This window comes from Megalobrama amblycephala, linkage group LG14, assembly GCF_018812025.1.
Source record: "Megalobrama amblycephala isolate DHTTF-2021 linkage group LG14, ASM1881202v1, whole genome shotgun sequence".
In the NCBI taxonomy this organism is placed as follows: Eukaryota; Metazoa; Chordata; class Actinopteri; order Cypriniformes; family Xenocyprididae; genus Megalobrama; species Megalobrama amblycephala.
Window position 1 is genome coordinate 40591164 of NC_063057.1, and position 20031 is coordinate 40611194.

Below are 20031 nucleotides of genomic sequence, written 5' to 3' on the forward strand. Positions count from 1 at the left end.
GGTTAGTTTATTTTGAGCATTAAAACTCACTGAAATCAAAGATTTCCACACACGAAGTAGAAACAACAGTAAATAGTCTACCCAGACCAAGCAGTGAATCACAGCAGCTTACAGTGAAACTGAAAAGACGTCTGCGCTTTCAAGGTCGTTATACATTCCAAACTATGAATATGCATAAGGTCTTGTCTGCTTTAGGAAAATTGAGAGAAATCCACTCAGAATATAAAGATATTGTTATTAACACTGAACTCTCAGCAGATGAAATGCTTAATGATCATGAACAGTCTACAAATGATCATAGTGAACATGATGAACAAATGGACATTGACAGCAGGGGCCCAAGTGAAAACACTGAACAACAGAGCAGTGAATATAACCAAAACGATTGCAGTGGTGATCCTGAGACTACTGAAGAACAGCCCCTTGGTCTTGTCTTGGATACATGTCTTCAGCCCCCAGATCTTGGCCAGCAGCTGTTGTCTTATGATGATGGAATAGTTTGCATTGCCCCAGCAGAGGAACACACCTGTGAGCATTTTTAAAATTCCTAAACTTGAGTCTATGGCATTTCCAGTGCAGTTTTCCGATGGCAGGAACACATTTGATGTGAACAGGAAAACATTTGATTTGATGTTTCCCCGAGCCGATACTTAAACACAAGACTGTTCTCTGTAGATAATCGTTGTGCAAGACAAGCTACATCTTCCTTTCCCAATTTGTTTGCAGAGACTCATATGGCGAACTCTAGTATTTATATCCAGCTGAAAAAGATCAAGACCAGGATGTGTGTGATTTCATTGATAAATACATCTCATGCAAATTACCAGACCCAAACAAAGACCCGGAGCTACATAAAATTGTAAGTGAAGTACAGATGCACAGTCGTAACCACTCCAAATCCTGTAGAAAGAACAAGAAGCACTGCAGGTTTGGATTTCCTAAACCACCCATTAACAGGCCTCCTCCTGTAGATCAGTCTGATGAAGGGAATGAATCCGTGGAAATAAATTATGCCAGTGTTGCAAAAGAACAGCTACAGAAAGAGTGGGATCTACTGAATGACTCAACTCAGAGTTTTGATAATATTACACAGATACTTCATAACGTAAATATGACTTATGAACAGTATGAAAATTATATTAACACTGTGTCTATGTCAAGCTTAATATGCAGAGACGACCACAGGACTGCTGGGTAAATGGCTATAATCCATTGTTACTAAGAGCTTGTAATGCAAACACGGACATTCATTTAATTCTGAACCCATACAGCTGTATCATGTACATTCTCTCGTACTCAAAATCTGAACATGAGATGAGTGATTACCTGAAGAGAGTGATAAAAGACACAAGCAATGATAACCTGTCTGACCGCGAGAGCATGAAGCCGGTCATGAACGCATATTCAAAGAACAGAGAAGTCAGTGCTCAAGAGACAGTCGCTCGCACATACAGCCTGAAATTGAAATCATCATCACGTGCTGTCATATTCATACCAACTGATGACAATGCTGTAAAGATGAGTTTACCTATGAAGTGCTTGCAGGCAATGGATGATGACATAGAGAATGTGTGGATGACTGGATTGACAGACAGACAGAATTTGGGAACATGTGAATGGCTGAATTTGCAAATGAATACCGCATTGTCTATGGAAGACAGAAAAATGGTAAAAATGTATTGCGACTCCAAAATGATATGGGACAGAAAAGAACAAAGGGAAAACCTGCTGTTATTAGATTTGCCTGTTTCTCAGAGCAAAAACATCCAGAAAAATTTTACGGAACGCTTCTGAAACTTTACTTGCCATATCGCTCAGATGAGCAGCTGAAGTCGGCCAGATTCCAGACATATGAATCATTTTATTCGTTTGCTTCAGCAAAACTACCAGGAACTGATGAAGTGCAGCGTGTGTGCAAGATTGTCAACGAAAACCATGAGAAATACGAAAAACATAATGAGACTATAGAAAAGGCAATTGAGGATTTTGAACAAAATGGTCCACTTGAAGATGCATGGACTACACTGGCACCGGCAAATGAACTTATCAGACTGGAAAGCATATTGGAACGTGAACCCACTGATCATAATGAAGTGAACGAGCAAAAAGATATTCCTGAATACACAGCATCTGCCTCTGTCAGTAACATAGCTATACCGGTAATGGAAACTGCCCAACTGAATCCTGCACAGATTCGCAAAATGTATCAAAGCTTGAATCAAACACAAGCTTCCATATTTTATGCAGTTCGACACTGGTGCAAAAGGTGTGTCTCTGGTGAAAACCCACAACAGTTTTCATATTTCTTGAATGGAGGAGCAGGAGTTGGTAAATCACATGTTATTAAATCTATTTATGCAGAAGCAACCAAGATTTTGCACAGGCTTCCATGCATTCGAGAGCATACTGACATTTCTAAGCCAACTGTTCTTCTAACAGCATTCACAAGTACTGCTGCCTTTAACATCTCAGGTAAAACATTGCACTGTCTTCTGAAACTCCCAAGAAGCTTGAAGCCTCCATACCAACCCCTGGGAAACAGCTTAGATGAAATCAGGGCAGACTTTTCTAATGCACACATTTTAATTATTGATGAAATATCTATGGTGTCAAAAGACTTATTTGCCTATGTGAACTGGAGGCAAAACCATTCTGTGTGTATGAGGACCATGTGCTGGATTTCTGGAAATCTCATTTAAAATGATAACTCTTAAACAGATCATGAGACAGAAAGATGATCTTGCATATGCTGAGCTGCTCAACAGACTGAGAGTAAAAAAGAAGCATGAGAGCCTGATTGATGCAGACAAATGCATGCTAGAAGCTGTTATAAGGTCCTCTCCTGAAGAGTGTCCCTCTGATGCATTACACATATATGCAATCAATAAAAAGGTAGACAATCACAACACTGAAGCCATATCCTTTCACTTTTCAAATATTATTAACATTGATGCACAGGATTACAAAAAAGATCCACGAACAGGTGAAATGAAAAGGCAAGCAGCACCATTGAAAGGAGACAAGCATGACCTTATTGACAAACTACAGATTGATATAGGAGCACGAGTGATGCTTACAAGAAATATTGATGTAGAAAATGGACTGGTTAATGGTATTTTTGGCAATAATAGCTCAGACCCGAGATGGTGTTACAATTGTTAATTTAATTGGTCTTCACTTGGATAATGTGACTGCAGGACAGAAACATCGCAACAAAGCACCTGATGGAGATGACAACATTGTCTATATTGAGAGATCAGAGGAGCCGCTTAAAAAAAAGGGACAGTTCGAAGGCAATTTCCCACGAAGCTTGCTTTTGCATGCACCATCCATAAAGTGCAAGGAATGACAATTGATTGTGCTGTTGTTTCTCTAAAGCACATATTCACTGTGGAACCGAACTTCAGGTTGAGGTCCGACATTTGAGTAATGTACGTTTGAACACATGGCTTTCAGGTGCCTGGGGTGAAAAAGGCCATAATTAACTATGCACCCTCTCACCGGGTGCACATGCACCTTAGACATGCACATGTGTGCTGAATTTGTATAAATCTACACAAAATTCAGACTACAACCAAGCTTCTCCTGCTTAAAGGTTTAGTTCACTTTCAAATGAAAATGACCCTATCAAGCCTTTATAGGTTTATATGAATTTCTTCTTTCTGATGAACACGATCAGAGATTTATTAATAAATATCCTCACACATCGCATTAAGTATGGATATTTTTTTACAAAAATACATCACTTCGCTTCAAAAGGCCTTTATTAACCTGGGGTCTTTAGCATGAACGTCACCTGCAGTGAGCAAAGACACACACTGCATGTATACAGGATCCACTACAGTACTATAGTTAACTAGCTCTTGGCCAAACTGGCTCCGTGAAAGAGGATTTCAATATTAAGACCTTGAATGACCATCATAATGTATTCTTGTGAAGCAGAATTACGATGTTCATATGGGACAAATAAGTTCATCTTCTGGATAGAAAGCCTGTCCAGGTTTCTGGGTGGCAGCTCCCTCAACATCCTCTTGAACTCACTGATGACTGAGTTCAAAATCTCAGCTGTCTTCACTTGGTCACCTCTGATTAAAGAACATTTTGTTAACTTCACGGCTGTTTGTGGGCACAACTGAGAAATGTTAAAAATAGTCACTGTCCACATTAGCAAGAGTCCAGCCACAACAATTGTGCAGTTTTCACATGTTTATTAAGAATGACATATTGGTTGCCAATCATGTTGGCCTGGAACTCAGGGAGAAATAAATAGTGCAAGCGGCCAACAACTCAACTCAAGGATCTGCAGTGGTGTAATGAATGGGGACTTTGAGCTCATCATCCCAGAGAAATTCCTCTATTTTCACATGCTGACGGAAAGCAGATAAAACACTCTCCATGTTCTCTCTCCCAGTCTCAAACAAGCCTGACATACTTGCTAAAATCACATTCACAATTAAAATCTGAATTGAAGAATTGAACAGCACACACTTTCCTGCTCTGTATCCACATACCAACTGAGCTGCAGCAGTTTGTGACCTAATAGAGCAGTTTACAAACAAAGAAAATCACTGCAGCACATTTTTTGTTTTAATCATAATACAATTATTTCTTGTGTTCAATAAATTCATAATATTACAATTCACTTTGAAGTTGAAATTGATTTATTACTATATAATTACTGTTTTTCACCAAACAATGCTCTTTAAAAATCAGGGGGGGCATTTCGAAATTATGCTCGTTTTCAATGTTTAACAGCTGTTTTTCAATAAAAAGTGCTCTTCAAGACATACAAGTCTGTCACTTAAAGGTGCCCTAGATTCAAAAATTGAATTTACCTCGGTATAGTTAAATAACAAGAGTTCAGTACATGGAAATGACACACAGTGAGTCTCAGACTCCATTGTTTCCTCCTTCTTATATAAATCTCATTTGTTTAAAAGACCTCAGAAGAACAGGCGAATCTCAACATAACACTGACTGTTACGTAACAGTCGGGGTGTACGCCCCCCAATATTTGCATATGCCAGCCCATGTTCCCAACATTATGAAAGGCATTAGACAAGGGCAAAATGTCTGGATCTGTGCAGAGCTGAATCAACAGACTAGGTAAGCAAGCAAGGACAATAGCAAAAAATGGCAGATGAAGCAATAATAACTGACATGATCCATGATATCATGATATTTTTAGTGATATTTGTAAATTGTCTTTCTAAATGTTTTGTTAGCATGTTGCTAATGTACTGTTAAATGTGGTTAAAGTTACCATCGTTTATTACTGTATTCACGGAGACAAGAGCCATTGCTATTTTCATTTTTAAACACTTGCAGTCTGTATAATTCATAAACACAACTTCATTCTTTATAAATCTCTCCAACAGTGTAGCATTAGCCGTTAGTCACGGAGCACAGCCTCAAACTCATTCAGAATCAATGTAAACATCAAAATAAATACTATACTTACGCAATTAGACATGCTGCATGACGAACACTTTGTAAAGATCCATTTTGAGGGTTATATTAGCTGTTTGAACTTTTTTTATGTTGTTTAAAGGTGCTAAAGAGGATGTTTTGTTTTATACATTTTTGCAATATTACTTGAAACTGTCTTTACTAACTGATAAAAGACTATTTATTAGGTGCACTGAAAGGATTAATATTAATATACATCATCTGTGCACGAGGTAGGGCCTTAAAAACATCAGCCAATCGTTTACTGCCGTGACGTTCCTTGTGAGAGACGAGCGCGGCTGCGCGCTCCAGTAACTTTCCACACTCCACAGGCGCTGCATGCAATGTTTTTGTCAGGAGACAGGAGTAACAACTGCAGATTATGAGTTACCTGCGGTGAGTCCGACATAATGAATCCATAAAACACGACACAGCGAATGCCGGTGGTAAACACTCGTGTTCCAATACGAGTGTTTACGAGTTTTGGGAGGCGTTCCTTCGAAGGAGGGGGGTTGTTCTTACGCATGCGCTCATTTCAAAAACTCAGTAACAGTCTTTGGGTTTCTCAGTCGATGAAAAGATCCTCTTTAGCACCTTTAAGGCAAGCGCAAGCTCTTGGGGCGTGGAGCACCAGATTTAAAGGGCCAGCAGCCTGAATCGGCTCATTTCTAATAATGCCCCAAAATAAGCAGTTAAAAAAATGAATTAAAAAAAATCTATGGGGTATTTTGAGCTGAAACTTCACAGACACATTCAGGGGACATCTTAGACTTATATTACACCTTTTAAAAAAAAAGTTCTAGGACACCTTTAATAACTTTTGTAATTTTAATTGTAAGAATTTACCTGTTTAGATAGTTTTACTGTTAATACATTAGAGTTAGACAGTGACCATGTGCCCCATATTCCACCAGGCCTTGGTTAATGTTACGTCATAGGAGAACAGAAACAAATCAAAATGCACAATTTACTGTAAACTAGTGTCATAACACACATAACACAATGGTTCTCTATTTGCATGTGTTTTTAATTTATTTGTATGAGAGCCCGGCCAAAAATTATGTTCACACAATTTGGCATGCATTATCACGAATAAAATAATTTACTGCAAACACAAAGCTTTTGTGTTCTCTTGCAAAGCTATTTGCGTTCTCTCGCAATACCCATTGTGAGATCTGACAAACACTTCCTGTTTAATTACCTGCTGACAGTGGTTCAGAAAGCTCTGTACGTTCACAATGGAGCAGTTCATAGATATGAGACTGTTGTGGCACTCAGGTGACACTTGTAACCCACCCAAGGAAAGGGTTAACTTAAGTGATGGGTCCAGTTATGGTTGTGGCCTGCAGGTGCGCAGGTGAGCAGTCTCGAGAGCAGAGCCAGCATTATACAGTGTTGTGAGATTGCTGTTTTGAATCCTCCTGTGAAAAAGGTTATTTCTTTTGTGTATTTCACAGAATATTATGTTTTTTTCTGTTAAATTCATCTAATTTACATTGTATTATAAAAAGGGTTACGTGATTCATGATATACTCCGAGGAAACAGTTCATCACTTTTTTCCCTCATAATCACGAACTCTGTTTGGTTTTTCCCCTTTCCCTGTGGTCTTCGACGCCACAAGGTTGTTGAATTGAAGATGGCGAGCCAGTGAAACAACGGAGAAGAAATATCACGAACAGTGGCGTTTTCTAAGTGCTATCTTTCAGCGATCTCTAGGATCTTCAGTCTCCATGGAGCCCTGGAACTTTTGTGAACCTTGAGTGAACCTACATGAGGACCATATAAGAACTTTTGATCATATTCACTACCCGGGTAGTTATTGACAAAAATACTATTTTTCTTATTTTTCTGGTTTTCTTTTATGGGCCCAAATTTTATTTTCTTTATTTACCATTATTGAACTAAAACTGTATTTTCCTTTTACTTAATCAAAATTGCACTTTCCTATTCTAAGAGGGAATAGTACAATAAAACTGTGCATTTGTTAAATATTACTTGTTGTTGTTGTTCCGACTTACAAATACTGCCTCCTAGAGCTTAGGTCTTGTATTTCAGACATTCTCCACTGACATTCTCCAGCGTATGGTTCTTGCACTCACTCCCAGAGGTTTTGCAACTCAGAGCACAGGTAGAGACATGGCTATTAGTTCCTCAATACATTCCTCTTATAAAACTATTCTTTACCCCAAAGCTTGCCAGATTCAAAGTCTAGAGTGTTGTGTGTACACCAGTGATAGTGGTTGATCTCACAAAATCACCTGTACAACCAGTCCATCCATTACAGCTTGACAGTGTACTTAAAAAAAGAAAACTAGCTGCTGGGAACAGGAAAACTAAAAAAAATCTTAACTTGTGTGTCATTTAAACATTTGCAATAGTTTATTTTTAATGACACCACCTCGAGGTATGCTCTACTTTATGGCATTATGGCAAGTTGTCAAAAACAACCAGACAGAACCATATTTCTTTCCTTGTTCATCACTTAAAAATGTGTCAAGTATATTGATTTTACTGTAAATTTACTGTAAATCTAATAATCTGAGACTATAAACTTTGATTAAATGTATTAAAACATTACTCACAGCAAAAATAATCCCTATTTATCATTTAAAAGACTAAATATTTAATGATACTGAAAGTGAAAACATTCATGAGGTATTAATGTCAGCATGAAATATAAGTTATGATAGTAATTTCTTCCCAATTGTGATATATAACTGAGTGAAACAGCTTCTGAAACAAGAACAAATGGAGGACGGGGCTTGATTTTGTCCATGGGGAATTGATTGGATGGTTGTGGTTTGCTATTGGTGGATCTCATGTGAGTGACAGGTTGCCCCGCCCTCACGCCAGTAAACACATCATCAGAGAGATGTCTCTGCAAGAGGGAGGGGAAGTTTTTAACAAAATGATGTGCATGAATAAATCATTTATAATACATACTGCAATATTCAATAATAAAAAAAAAGATTTGACAACTTTGATTTCATGGAGACTTTAAGGAACAACAATTCTGTCTTGCTTCTCTCTAACTTATACTGTTTCAGAGACTGATTAAACACAATGTGTGTGGAAACACCCATGAAAACTAAAATCTTAGCAGGAATGAGGCTCTTTAGGACCAGGAATGAGGAAGCTGCTTTACAGACAACCTATTTTGCACACGTCACTCAAACACAGAACAGGAAACAGGAAACACCTGAGTTCAGAGAAACAGAAACTAAAGTGTAGTTGAGCTGTTGTGTGTTTGTGTCTCTGTGTTCATGCTGTAAAATGGCAGAAGCCAGAATTTCTCAGGATGAGTTCATGTGTTCAGTGTGTCTGGATCTCCTGAAGGATCCAGTGGCCATTCCCTGTGGACACAGTTACTGTAAGATCTGTATTACAGGCTGCTGGGATCAGGAGGATGAGAAGAGAGTCTACAACTGTCCTCAGTGCAGACAGACCTTCAGTCCAAGACCTGCTTTAGCTAAAAACACCATTCTGGCTGAAATGGTGGAGAAACTGAAGAAGATTAAACTTCCTGCTGATTGTTACGCTGGAGCTGGAGATGTGCAGTGTGACGTCTGTACTGGAAGAAAACACAAAGCCGTCAAGTCCTGTCTGGTGTGTCTGAACTCTTACTGTCAGAATCACCTTGAACAACATGAGACCTTCTTTAAAGGAAAGAGACACAATCTGACTGATGCCACTGGACGACTGCAGGAGATGATCTGCCCGAAACACGACAAGATCCTTGAGGTTTTCTGCCGCACTGATCAGAAGTGTATATGTGTGCTGTGTATGGATGAACATAAAAACCACGACACTGTATCAGCTGCAGCACAGAGGACAGAGAAACAGGTATGAACTTAAAGGGTTAGTTCACCCAAAAATGAAAATTCTGTCATTTTGTTCTGTCAACAAATAAAGATACTTTTGTTGAAATCCGATGACTCAGTGAGGCCTCCATAGCCAGCAATGACATTTCCTCTCTCAAGATCCATAAAGGTACTAAAAACATATGTAAATCGGTTCATGTGAGTACAGTGGTTCAATATTAATATTATAAAGCGACGAGAATATTTTTGGTGAGCCAAAAAAAACAAAATAACGACTTATATAGTGATGGCCGATTTCAAAACACTGCTTCAGGAAGCTTCGGATCATAAATGAATCAGTGTGTCGAATCATGATTCGGATTGTGTCAAACTGCTGAAATCGTGTGACTTTGGCGCTCTGAACCGCTGATTCGACACAAAAGACGCTCTGAAGCTTCATGAAGCAGTGTTTTGAAATCGGCCATCACTAAATAATTTGTTATTTTGGGTTTTTTTGGCACACCAAAAATATTCTCGTCGCTTTGTAATATTAATATTGAACCACTGTGCTCACATGAACCGATTTAAATATGTTTTTAGTACCTTTATGGATCTTGAGAGAGGAAATGTCATTGCTGGCTTTGCAGGCCTCACTGAGCCATTGGATTTCAACTAAAATATCTTAATTTGTGTTCCAAAGATAAACGAAGGTCTTATGGGTGTGAAATGACATGAGGGTAAGTAATAAATGACTGAACTTTCATTTTTGGGTGAACTAACCCTTTAAAAATGTCACGTTATGATCATTTATAGGTTCATTATTTCATTTATGACGTCTACTAGAATACATTTAAATCATTTAATGTCTGTTTACACTCTCTGTCTGAACACAGTTTTAGTTTCAGTTCCTTTAAAACCTGCCTTCCAAAAATCGCAGTCTGCTCTGATTGATCAGCCGGCCCCAGTCTATTGTGATTGATCTACTGCTTAGCTTCTGTGTCAGGAATGTAACAGGCTTTACCATAACCAGCGATTGGGAGGTGGAGGAATGCACTGGAAGAACTGTCACTGGGACGACACAGTGACTGCTGATTATATATGCTTGTAATGATGATTGACAGGACTGAATGATTAGTCTTCTCAATATGACCCCTTTAAACTAGAAGTTCACATTCATCATTTACTCATGTTATTCCAAACTAGAGTGACTTTCTTTTCTGAGGAACACAAAAGATTGTATTTTAACCCTTTCAAGTTGTTTGGTAGGGTTTAAAGAAAAACCTCCTCGCTCATACAGAAATAATCTCCAGCATATTCAGTCGTCAGACACGACTGGAACTTCAAACGGGACCAGCTTCTATGGTCAGATTAAACTAAAAAAAAGAGCTTTTTGGCAGCAAACCCACCAGACAGGTTTGGTGCACACAGGGGTTAAAAAGTACCCCATGCCCACAGTTAGATATACAGCTGGATCTTTAATGTTGTGGGTCTATTTTTCTGCTGGAAGTCCTGGACATCTTGTTCAGATACATGTTATCATGGATTCGATTCTATCAAATAAAAACAGATAAAAAATCAAAACCTGACCGCTTCTGCTAGAAATCCAATAATGGGCCGTGGTTGGATTTTCCATCAGGACAATGATCCAAAACAAACATCAAAACCAACACAAAAATGTGTCACTGAGCACAAAATGAAGCTTCTGCCATGATCGTCCCAGTTCCCTGACCTGAACCCTAAAGAAAATGAGTGGAGTGAACTGAAGAGAAGCACCACCAACATGGAGCTGGAATCTGAAGGATCTGGAGAGATTCTGTATGAAGGAATGATCTGATCTGATCTGATCTCTTCTCGGGTGTTCTCCAAACTCATCAGGCATTATAGGGGAAGACTCAGAGCTGTTATCTTGAGAAATGGACATTCCAATAATTGGGTGCCAATAGTTGTGGCCAACATGTTTTGGAGAAAAACATTTATTTCATGAGCTTTTCCCCCATTTTCAATTGTTTTACTTCAATGAAAGGTTAGAATATTGTGACTTTTTGATGAAAGATCAAAAGGATAAACAATGCAGATTTATTTTCACAGCCACCATTGCTCACTAAGGGTGCCAATATTTGTGAAAGGCACTATGTACGCCTTTAACGGACATCTCTATCACTTAGTTACACACATCCTGTCACAGTTTAAACTGTCCTGTGAATCATCTTGTCACAGTTAATATCCTCCACATTCAATTAAATTTAATTTAAGGAGAAATTCAATTTATGGAGAAATGTCGTACCTGGTTGATCTGCCAGCAGTGGGTCTTTCACGAATGTTTCTCCTGTCATTGGTTTGTCCTTTAGCACCAGCTGAAGGAGACGCAGAGGTGGTTCCAGCAGAGGATCCAGCAGAGAGAGAAAGATCTTCAGCAGCTCAGAGAGGCTGTGGAGTCTCATAAGGTGAGTCTGGAGAAGAAGAGAAGTTTGAGAAGTCTCAGTCAGACTCATTGAAGCCACTGTGTGATTGTGATGTGTGTCCTAACAGCGCTCTGCACAGACAGCAGTGGAGGACAGTGAGAGGATCTTCACTGAGCTCATCCGCTCCATTGAGAGAAGCCGCTCTGAGGCCACACAGCGGATCAGAGATCAGGAAAAGACTGCAGTGAGTCGAGCTGAAGGACGACTGGAGCGACTGGAGCAGGAGATCAATGATCTGAGGAGGAGAGACGCTGAGCTGGAGCAGCTTTCACACACACAGGATCACATCCATTTCCTGCAGGTAACAGATCTAGAAGAACAGGATCATAGTGGACTTGAGCAAGAGACTCACAGAGAAACATTTCATGAGAGCAGAATGAGCCGTTGACTGAAGTGTTGATCTGTGTGTTCGGTTATTATATAATCATCAGTCAGACTCTCATCTGATCATCTTCTTTTGAGAGAGATGCACTTACTAATGCAGTTGAGCTCTGGAAATCTCTTAGGAAACATTTTCCTGAAAGATATATTGAGATTCCAGATGACAACAGTTCAAAACTTAATTCATATTTTAAATATTTAGTCCTCAAACAGGAAGCGAGGCTGTATTTTACCTCTGCTTCAGCGTATTTAAACCACAAAACCTGACCTTGGGATCGTGTCCTAAGAGACCTTGTGAATTTCAGAGCCACTAACTGCTCAAAAGTTATAAATAATCATCAATCTACTCATTGCCTTTGAACTGCTTTTCCTGATCAAATCTACTCAACCCTGTCATGTGATGCACATTGTGCATTGATGCACTTGATCTGATACATTTATGTAAATGTCAGATGTTTGATCATCAAGTGTTTTCCTAGAAAGTCACATATAGTGTAAGTGTCAAATGCTAGATTTTACAGCTCTAACATGATATAATGAACATGAGAAGAATGAAGTTGATGCTGTGAAAGTCCTGGATTGAGGAGAGTTACTAAAGATCAACAAGAGCTGCTCAAATCTGACAGTAGTGCAGGTTATTGGCTGAAGTGTGGAGGTGATGAGCTTTGGTTTCTGTTTTCTGTAGAGTTTCCAGTCTCTCTCAGCTCCTCCTGAATCTACAGACGTAAATGACGATCTCTTCAGTTCTCTCTCCTCTTTTGATGTTGTGAGAGAATCTGTCCGACAGCTGAGAGACAAACTGGAGGATTTCTGCAAAGAGGAGCTGAAGAAGATCTCTGACAGAGGTAAAGTCCTGGAAATTCATCTGCTCTCAGAAATGATCTTCCATCATCTCATATCATGTAGAAGATTATATTAGAAATGTCTTAGGAACGGATGCAGGGATAATTTTCTCTTGACACGATAATCACACTCTTCATGTCTGTTGATTTCCACAGTCACTTTCACCAATGTTGTTCCCAGAACCAGGAACGACTTCCTACAATGTAAGTCACTGAGAAAACAAGCAGAGAAACTCACTGAGTGTGTTCATGTTCTTCCTGTAGAAGGAGAAAGAAAACATGACAGAAGAGTTTTATGAGTTTTAATGTAAATGAGTGTTTTTTAACGGGTCGTTCAGAGAACATCAGCGGTCGCTGGAAGCAATATCTGCAAAAGGTGTTGAGGAGCTCTTGGAGGAGTTTAAGCACATAAATGCCAAATACTTACAAGATGAAACTTGTAATTACTTGCAAAAGAAATTTTGGTAACACTTAAAGCCCTTATGTATATAGCATTATAAAAGGTATTTATAATGTTTATTATATATTATTTATGAAAAAATATAATTATAACCAAAGTTAAAATGCATTATAATATTTGCAGATTCTGAAATTGGTTGTTTGTCATGTATTTTAATGCATTATACTTTCTAAAAGTCACCAATGAAATCCAGCTAATGGAGTAATCCACATATAAAGAACAGACCCAGAACAGACGGTGTTTCATTTCCATCACGGTGTTCCAATATCACTATGCTTTTAAAGAACCATTTTCTTGGGTTGGTAAAGGACCTAGATAATGAATAATAATGATTTGCACAGGATATCAGGCAGATTGATAATTCCTGATTCTGATGTGTTTTATCTTCATCAGATTCCCATCGGCTCAATCTGGATCTGAACACAGTGAATAAACGCCTCCGTCTGTCTGAGAGGAACAGAGTGATTACTGTCACTGACACAGAACAGGCGTATCCTGATCATCCAGACAGATTTGATTTGTGGTGGCAGGTGTTGTGTAGAGAGAGTGTGTGTGGACGCTGTTACTGGGAGATTGAGTGGAGTGGGATTAAAGTGTTTATATCAGTGTCATATAAGAGCATCAGCAGGAAGGGTTGGGGTAATGAGTGTCGGTTTGGATATAATGATCAGTCCTGGAGTTTGATCTGCTCTTCCTCCAGTTACTCATTCAATCACAATAACATAGAGACTGAACTCCCTGTAAAGTCCATCAACAGGAGAATAGGAGTGTATGTGGATCACAGTGCAGGAACTCTGTCCTTCTACAGCATCTCTGGAGACACAATGAGCCTCATCCACACAGTCCAGACCACATTCACTCAACCGCTCTATCCTGGGTTTTGGGTTGGTTATATTGGATCGTCAGTGACACTGCGTTGATGAATCAGAACTGTAGAGAGATTCTACCCATAATGCTTTGAGCTCATGATGAATCAGTAACAGTGAGATGTTATAGAGTCTCTTATTTTCTCTTCATTACATTAATACTACAGATGAACTTCTGTCAGTGAACTATTTCTCATTTTCCCTTTTCTTTCAGGAAACCCATTTTCAATTCAAAATAAAAACATGAGGCACAAATGTCTAAAGATTTCAATGTGCAAAATTTTAAACAAATATTAGAATGGTGTTAAAATAAGTTGTAATAATACATGTGTACTGTAAAGTTAAAACAGAAATATATTTGTTTTCATCTTAAACATTTTGCCTGTCCCAGTTTCTAAATAAAGCAATAACAACATATATCATCAATTAAAGTTGGATTAATTTCCTGTAAAAAAATTAAATTTAAAAAGATTACCCCACAACAAACACAATAGAAATGTTCTTTGTTCAGAACTTTCCTTTCAAAATGAGACTGTGAAGATTGTTAATCATCTCTGAATTGGCATTGACATTTTAACTCAATGTTTGAGCGCTCAATCTCAATGAAAGTAATCACCACAAAAAAAAAAAGAGGTTATTGACTCCAGTGTTTCCTAACTGCTTTTTTAGTCCTTGAATCTTTGCAGTGCAGCTCTCCCCACCAGCCTCAGCTCAAAGGTGTATCAAAGCTCTTTGAGATAATCAATGTACAAATCATAAAGGAGTTCAAACTGTGTGACCAAAGCATTTGGAATATCTTGGTGATCCACAATCTCATCCAGTATCACAGCCACGTCCATGACATCATGTGGGAAGACACTATCGCGTCTGGTGTCCTCACTCACGGTCAAGATGCCCACATTGACCCCGTCTTTGTCATCATCAATGGGCTGAAGAAACTCAGGGGTGGACTACAGCTTTCATTACTGCATTAAATGTACAGTACCAAAACATTTCAAGAATTCATTGGCATTTTCACTGCATTTATTTTCAGGAGTAAATACTGAATTGTATCGTTCATGCAACAGTTTATATTATTATGAATGTAGTACTCCCTTTATCAATAAGTGAGAGACAAAACTTGGTGTCATTCAAATGATCCTCTGTGTTGTTTGAGGATGCAAGTATATATATATACATATTAGGAATTAGGAAGCCCTAAAGGGACGTGAAGGAAAAAAAATGAAGATGGGAAGAAAAATTATTTGGCAATGTTTTGCATTCCCCACAAAATTTTGCTTTCACTCACAAAGAATATAAAAGTTTTGCGAGGGAATGCAAAGGTTTTGTGAGCAAACGCCACCATGTTCCCTCAGAAAATACATGACATAAGTACAATATTTTGTTTTTCTATCACATATTTTGCTATGAAAAAAGAAAATGCTGGAAGTTTCAACAGAATACTTGAATAGTTCTATTTGGAATAATTAATCATTCTAGAAAATATTTATTTCTGAATTTCTTCATGTATAAACGTTAAACCATCAAGCTCTTATTTTGGTCAAAAACTGTAGGGACTTCTTAAAGCTTCTCCATTGTTGGCAATCATTCACCCTTCATGTCACTCCAAACTTAAAGACTTTTGTTCATCTTCAGAACACAAATGCAGATGTTTTTATTGAAATCTGAGATCTTTCTGTCCATCCTTTGACAGCTACACAACTACCAATTTCAAAGGTAAGACATCATTAAAGTAATCCATGTGACTCCAGTGGTTTAACCTTGATTTGATGATGCGAGAGGGGAACTTGAGGACTGGGTGGAAACTAGAGCTCTATCTTTAGCCTTTATTTGTGTAACAGTGTTAAAAAAAACCCATTTAATTCAAAGAGTTTATATATGTGAATTCCATAAAATATTTGGTTGGAATCATTGGTGTTCAAAGGTTTCCCTCCTCTGGATATTAATGGTTCTACAGATATAGTATTTTGTCCCCATTCTCTGCTGTGGGTATGTACGATTTTTCATGCTCCAACTTTCTGAAAAATTAATTGTGAGAATAAACGGGTCATTACGACACATCTAGCAGAATCTGAGATGACACAGAGATGTTGTGCTGTAAACTGCACTAACCGCCAAAAAGATGGATTTAAAATGTTCAATATTCGAGGGGATCATATAATTATATGCATTAAGGATTTGTAATTTTGTATGTCCACAGTTGTTCCTTTGTATATACACTGGGCTTCTCTATAAGATAAGTGTATATATAGTGTCTATTTTTTGCTACAAGCCAAAACAAAAGTACTATACCTGGTCTCCCCTATGATATTGTCAACATATTGCTTAGCTGGAGAAAATAATGATAAATGTCATTAAGCTTCAATATATATACAGTGGCACATACAGCTAAGCCATTTCAGACAGAATGCAAACAAGCTATTCTGAAAGGTGGATAATGAGGTGTTTATACTGAATATGTGTTTTCTATTGTCTTTTCACTAGGAGATGAGTGCAGAAAAAGATGGATATCACGTATAGACACCTACAGAAAAGAGGAGGAAGGAGGCAGAGAGAAGAGGAGTGTCTGGCCATGGCGCTACAGTGGGGTGATGGGCTTCGTCAACTCCTTCCTAGAAGATAGAATAACTGCTAATAATATGGTAGGGGAAGCCCTGACCCCAGAAGAAAGAGAAGATGCCATTGCTGGACACAGTCAGGCAGCACAGACAACATACACACAGCCAGCAGTGTGAGGTGAACTAGCCGAGTGAAAGCCCGAGCACAAGCTTGAGCCAGTCCAGCTTCAGGAACAGGCCGGACTCACGGGAGAAAGAGAGCACACAGCAGCAGAGTTTGAGGAGAGGCTGCTAACAGCTTTGGAGGCTGTGAGTACGAGAGCTAGCGCTCCTCAGAAGGTCAGTGACATTTGTTTTAAAAGCCTCCTGGAGGATTTCAGGACGCTGTCATTGAGGACCAGACAGGACTTAAAGTTTCAAATATTTTAATGAACAGCATATACAATCAAAAGAATTCAACAAAATGAGTCAAGACTCACCAAAATGTATTCCGGACCAGTGCGTTTACAAACAGGAAGTGCAGGAAGTGTTGGTGGTGATGGGGCACAAGTACCTGAAGAGCGACTGGTGCAGATGCAGCCACTGCGGCAGACGGTCAGTCAGGAGGACTGCAGGAGCCGGACGGTCATCAACCGCTTCTGCTATGGCCAAAGCAACTTCTTCTTCATCCCTCGACACGTCAAGAAGGAGCAGGAGTCGTTCCAGTCGTGTGCCTTCTGCCGGCCGCACCGCTTCACCAGCCTCACCGTGGAGCTCGACTGCTGCCGCAAGATCCAGAGCGTCAAGCAGTGCCACTGCATGTCCGTCAGTGTGTCCAAGTCTGGAAACAGTGAGAGGACGATGCTTAGACACCTGCTGCTAATCTGAGCTGAAAGATTGAAAACACCACAGTGTCTTCAGATGGAGAGAGGAAGACTGATGGTGTCAGGTCATGCGTAAGAAAGAAGACCTTGTTTTTGCCCAGCTTTTGAACTGACTACGAGCAAAGAAGACAGAGCTTTGTTACTTCAGGCTGTGAAGAACCACAAAGACCGTGTAATACACTGCACATATTTGCCACGAACAAGGAAGTTCATGGACACAGTACTGAAACAATCCATGCTCTTCACACTGACATCAAAGACCCAAGAACAGAAGGGATGAAGAAACAAAAGAATCTTGTCCTCGAAAAAAGGACGGCTTTGCAAAGGACGTAAATTGCACTGGGAATTCGTGTAATGGTGACTAGGAATCTGGTCGTTGAAGATGGGGTTGTTAATGGATGTTTTGGGAACATTGTAAATATTGTCGCTAAAACAAAAGATGGAATCGACACTGTACAAATGTTAGGGCTTCAGCCTGACAATCCAAACGCGGGTAAGAAACACCGCAGAAGGGTGCAAGGTAAAGAAGACGACTTAGTTTATATTGAGAGAGCCAAAACAAATCTAAGGAAATGAGCAGTTCATCGACAGTTTCCTATCCAGTTAGTTTACGCCCACACAGCTCACAAAGTTCAAGGCATGACCAATGCAGAATGCTGTAGTGTCACTGAAGATTTTCGATTCAGGAATGACATTGCCCTTAAGCAGAACAACTTCGCTTTGTGGGATACACATTACAGACTTCAGTGAAAAGAAGTTTTATGCTGATCCTGCTGTCACAGCCTTGTTGCGTAATATGACATTGAAGATATTAGATGCCATCATGAACTGCTCCTATCAGATATTCTTTGCATTACAGAATCTCACCTAACCAGATCATCCATTACACCCCATCTCAAATTGGAAGGATACAACTTATTTATGCGTAACAGACATGTCTCCTACTTAACATATCAAGAAATTGCAAATAAAGGTGGAGGTGGAGTCGCAATATATTGTAAAGAGCATATTTCAGCTCAGCCTAAGCAATTTATACAAAATGTAATCTATCTGGAGTTTGTCGTCATCGAAGCAACAATCGCTGCTGTGTATAGGCCACCACACTACGGTTTTGAAGAGTCTTTTGGATTACTTGGACATAGTGGACAAACATGTCATCGTCTGTGCGACTTCAATGAGGACCTCTTAAGTGCAGGGGAAAAAAAACTTCTGGAATTATTTCAGTCTAATAGATACACGCAACTAATCACCACAGCAGCAGCAGAACCTGGGGCCACTGAGCCTGCATTAACGGCGACAGTGGGGGCTTGCTGACAGCCTTAGCCAACGGGTTGGCGCATATGGTCGTGTTGCAGTGAGATTGTAGCGTGTATGGTAATGTTAAGGTGTTATACCACTGAGCTACCAAGAAAGTACATCAGCAGGAAGAACACTAGAAAGTAAAGGCAGTAGCATACAGTATGCAGTGAGGATTAGTGTGGCAACTCCAGGGAAGACACAGACAGTGAGAGCAACAGCTGCAGTAAGTTATAAAAGAAAGTAAGGTAAAAGTGAGAATAAGACACTGTTGTGATGTATTTGATTTCGATCTTATAACATTTGATTTAAATGATTTTGTGTTCAATCTGTACAATTTGTGACAATCTATACTGGCTGTATTATATGCAGTCCCATGCTATGCCTTGGTCTTCACTGGGCCAGGGCCAAAGCTACAGCTCCAGAAATCCTGATCATTCACCTTGGTGGAAACAGCTTGTGTCGGGAGAGCCGCAACTGCCTGGATTTCCTTCGGGAAATGAAGACTGACCTGACTGAAATCTTCAGGATGATAGCCAGAACCAGGCTTCTCTTTTCGTTCATTCTGCCCCGACTGAACTGGCGAGGGCAGACTGCTAGGACCGCATACGGCGTCGAATGGAGCCGGCGGTGACTCAACAGTGTGATGGCAGGCTTCATGGCAAAGAGACAGATGCACTGCATTCGTCACTCTAACATCAACTTGTCTCATCTGATCAGAGACAGAGTCCACCTGAGCCCAGAGGGAAATAAGCTTTTGCTGAGTAACCTCAAAGAAGCTCTGCAGGTAGAACTCCGTAGATGAAGCCGTCAAATGTCCTTTTAAGGGCAGCAACCCATTAATTCAAATTAAGCACATTTTTCCAAGTGTGAGAAATAGTTTTTCACATCTCCTCATGTTACATAATTTTCTTTAGAACATATTGATTCATTGATATCACAATGATAAGAAATCTTATGACTTTTCACATAATAAATAGATTGTATTAATACATAAATCCACCTAATAAATTTGTGTTCCCAAGTGGGCTGGTGGTAGAAATTTTGTTTAGCA

The 20031-nt window shown here is 39.4% G+C and overlaps 1 protein-coding gene and 1 pseudogene across 1 annotated transcript; both read left to right on the plus strand.

The window, feature by feature from the left end:
- The first annotated feature begins 8658 nt into the window (after window positions 1–8658).
- LOC125245260 (tripartite motif-containing protein 16-like) lies at window positions 8659–14574 on the plus strand. The gene is made up of 6 exons (XM_048155797.1): window positions 8659–9292; window positions 11598–11693; window positions 11779–12012; window positions 12778–12937; window positions 13091–13138; window positions 13788–14574. Exons 1-6 carry the CDS (start codon window positions 8723–8725, stop codon window positions 14312–14314), a joined length of 1635 nt encoding a protein of 544 aa, XP_048011754.1. The 5' UTR covers window positions 8659–8722; the 3' UTR covers window positions 14315–14574.
- Window positions 14575–17281: 2707 nt separating this feature from the next.
- Window positions 17282–17685, plus strand: LOC125244480 (annotated as a pseudogene).
- The last annotated feature ends 2346 nt before the right edge of the window (window positions 17686–20031 follow it).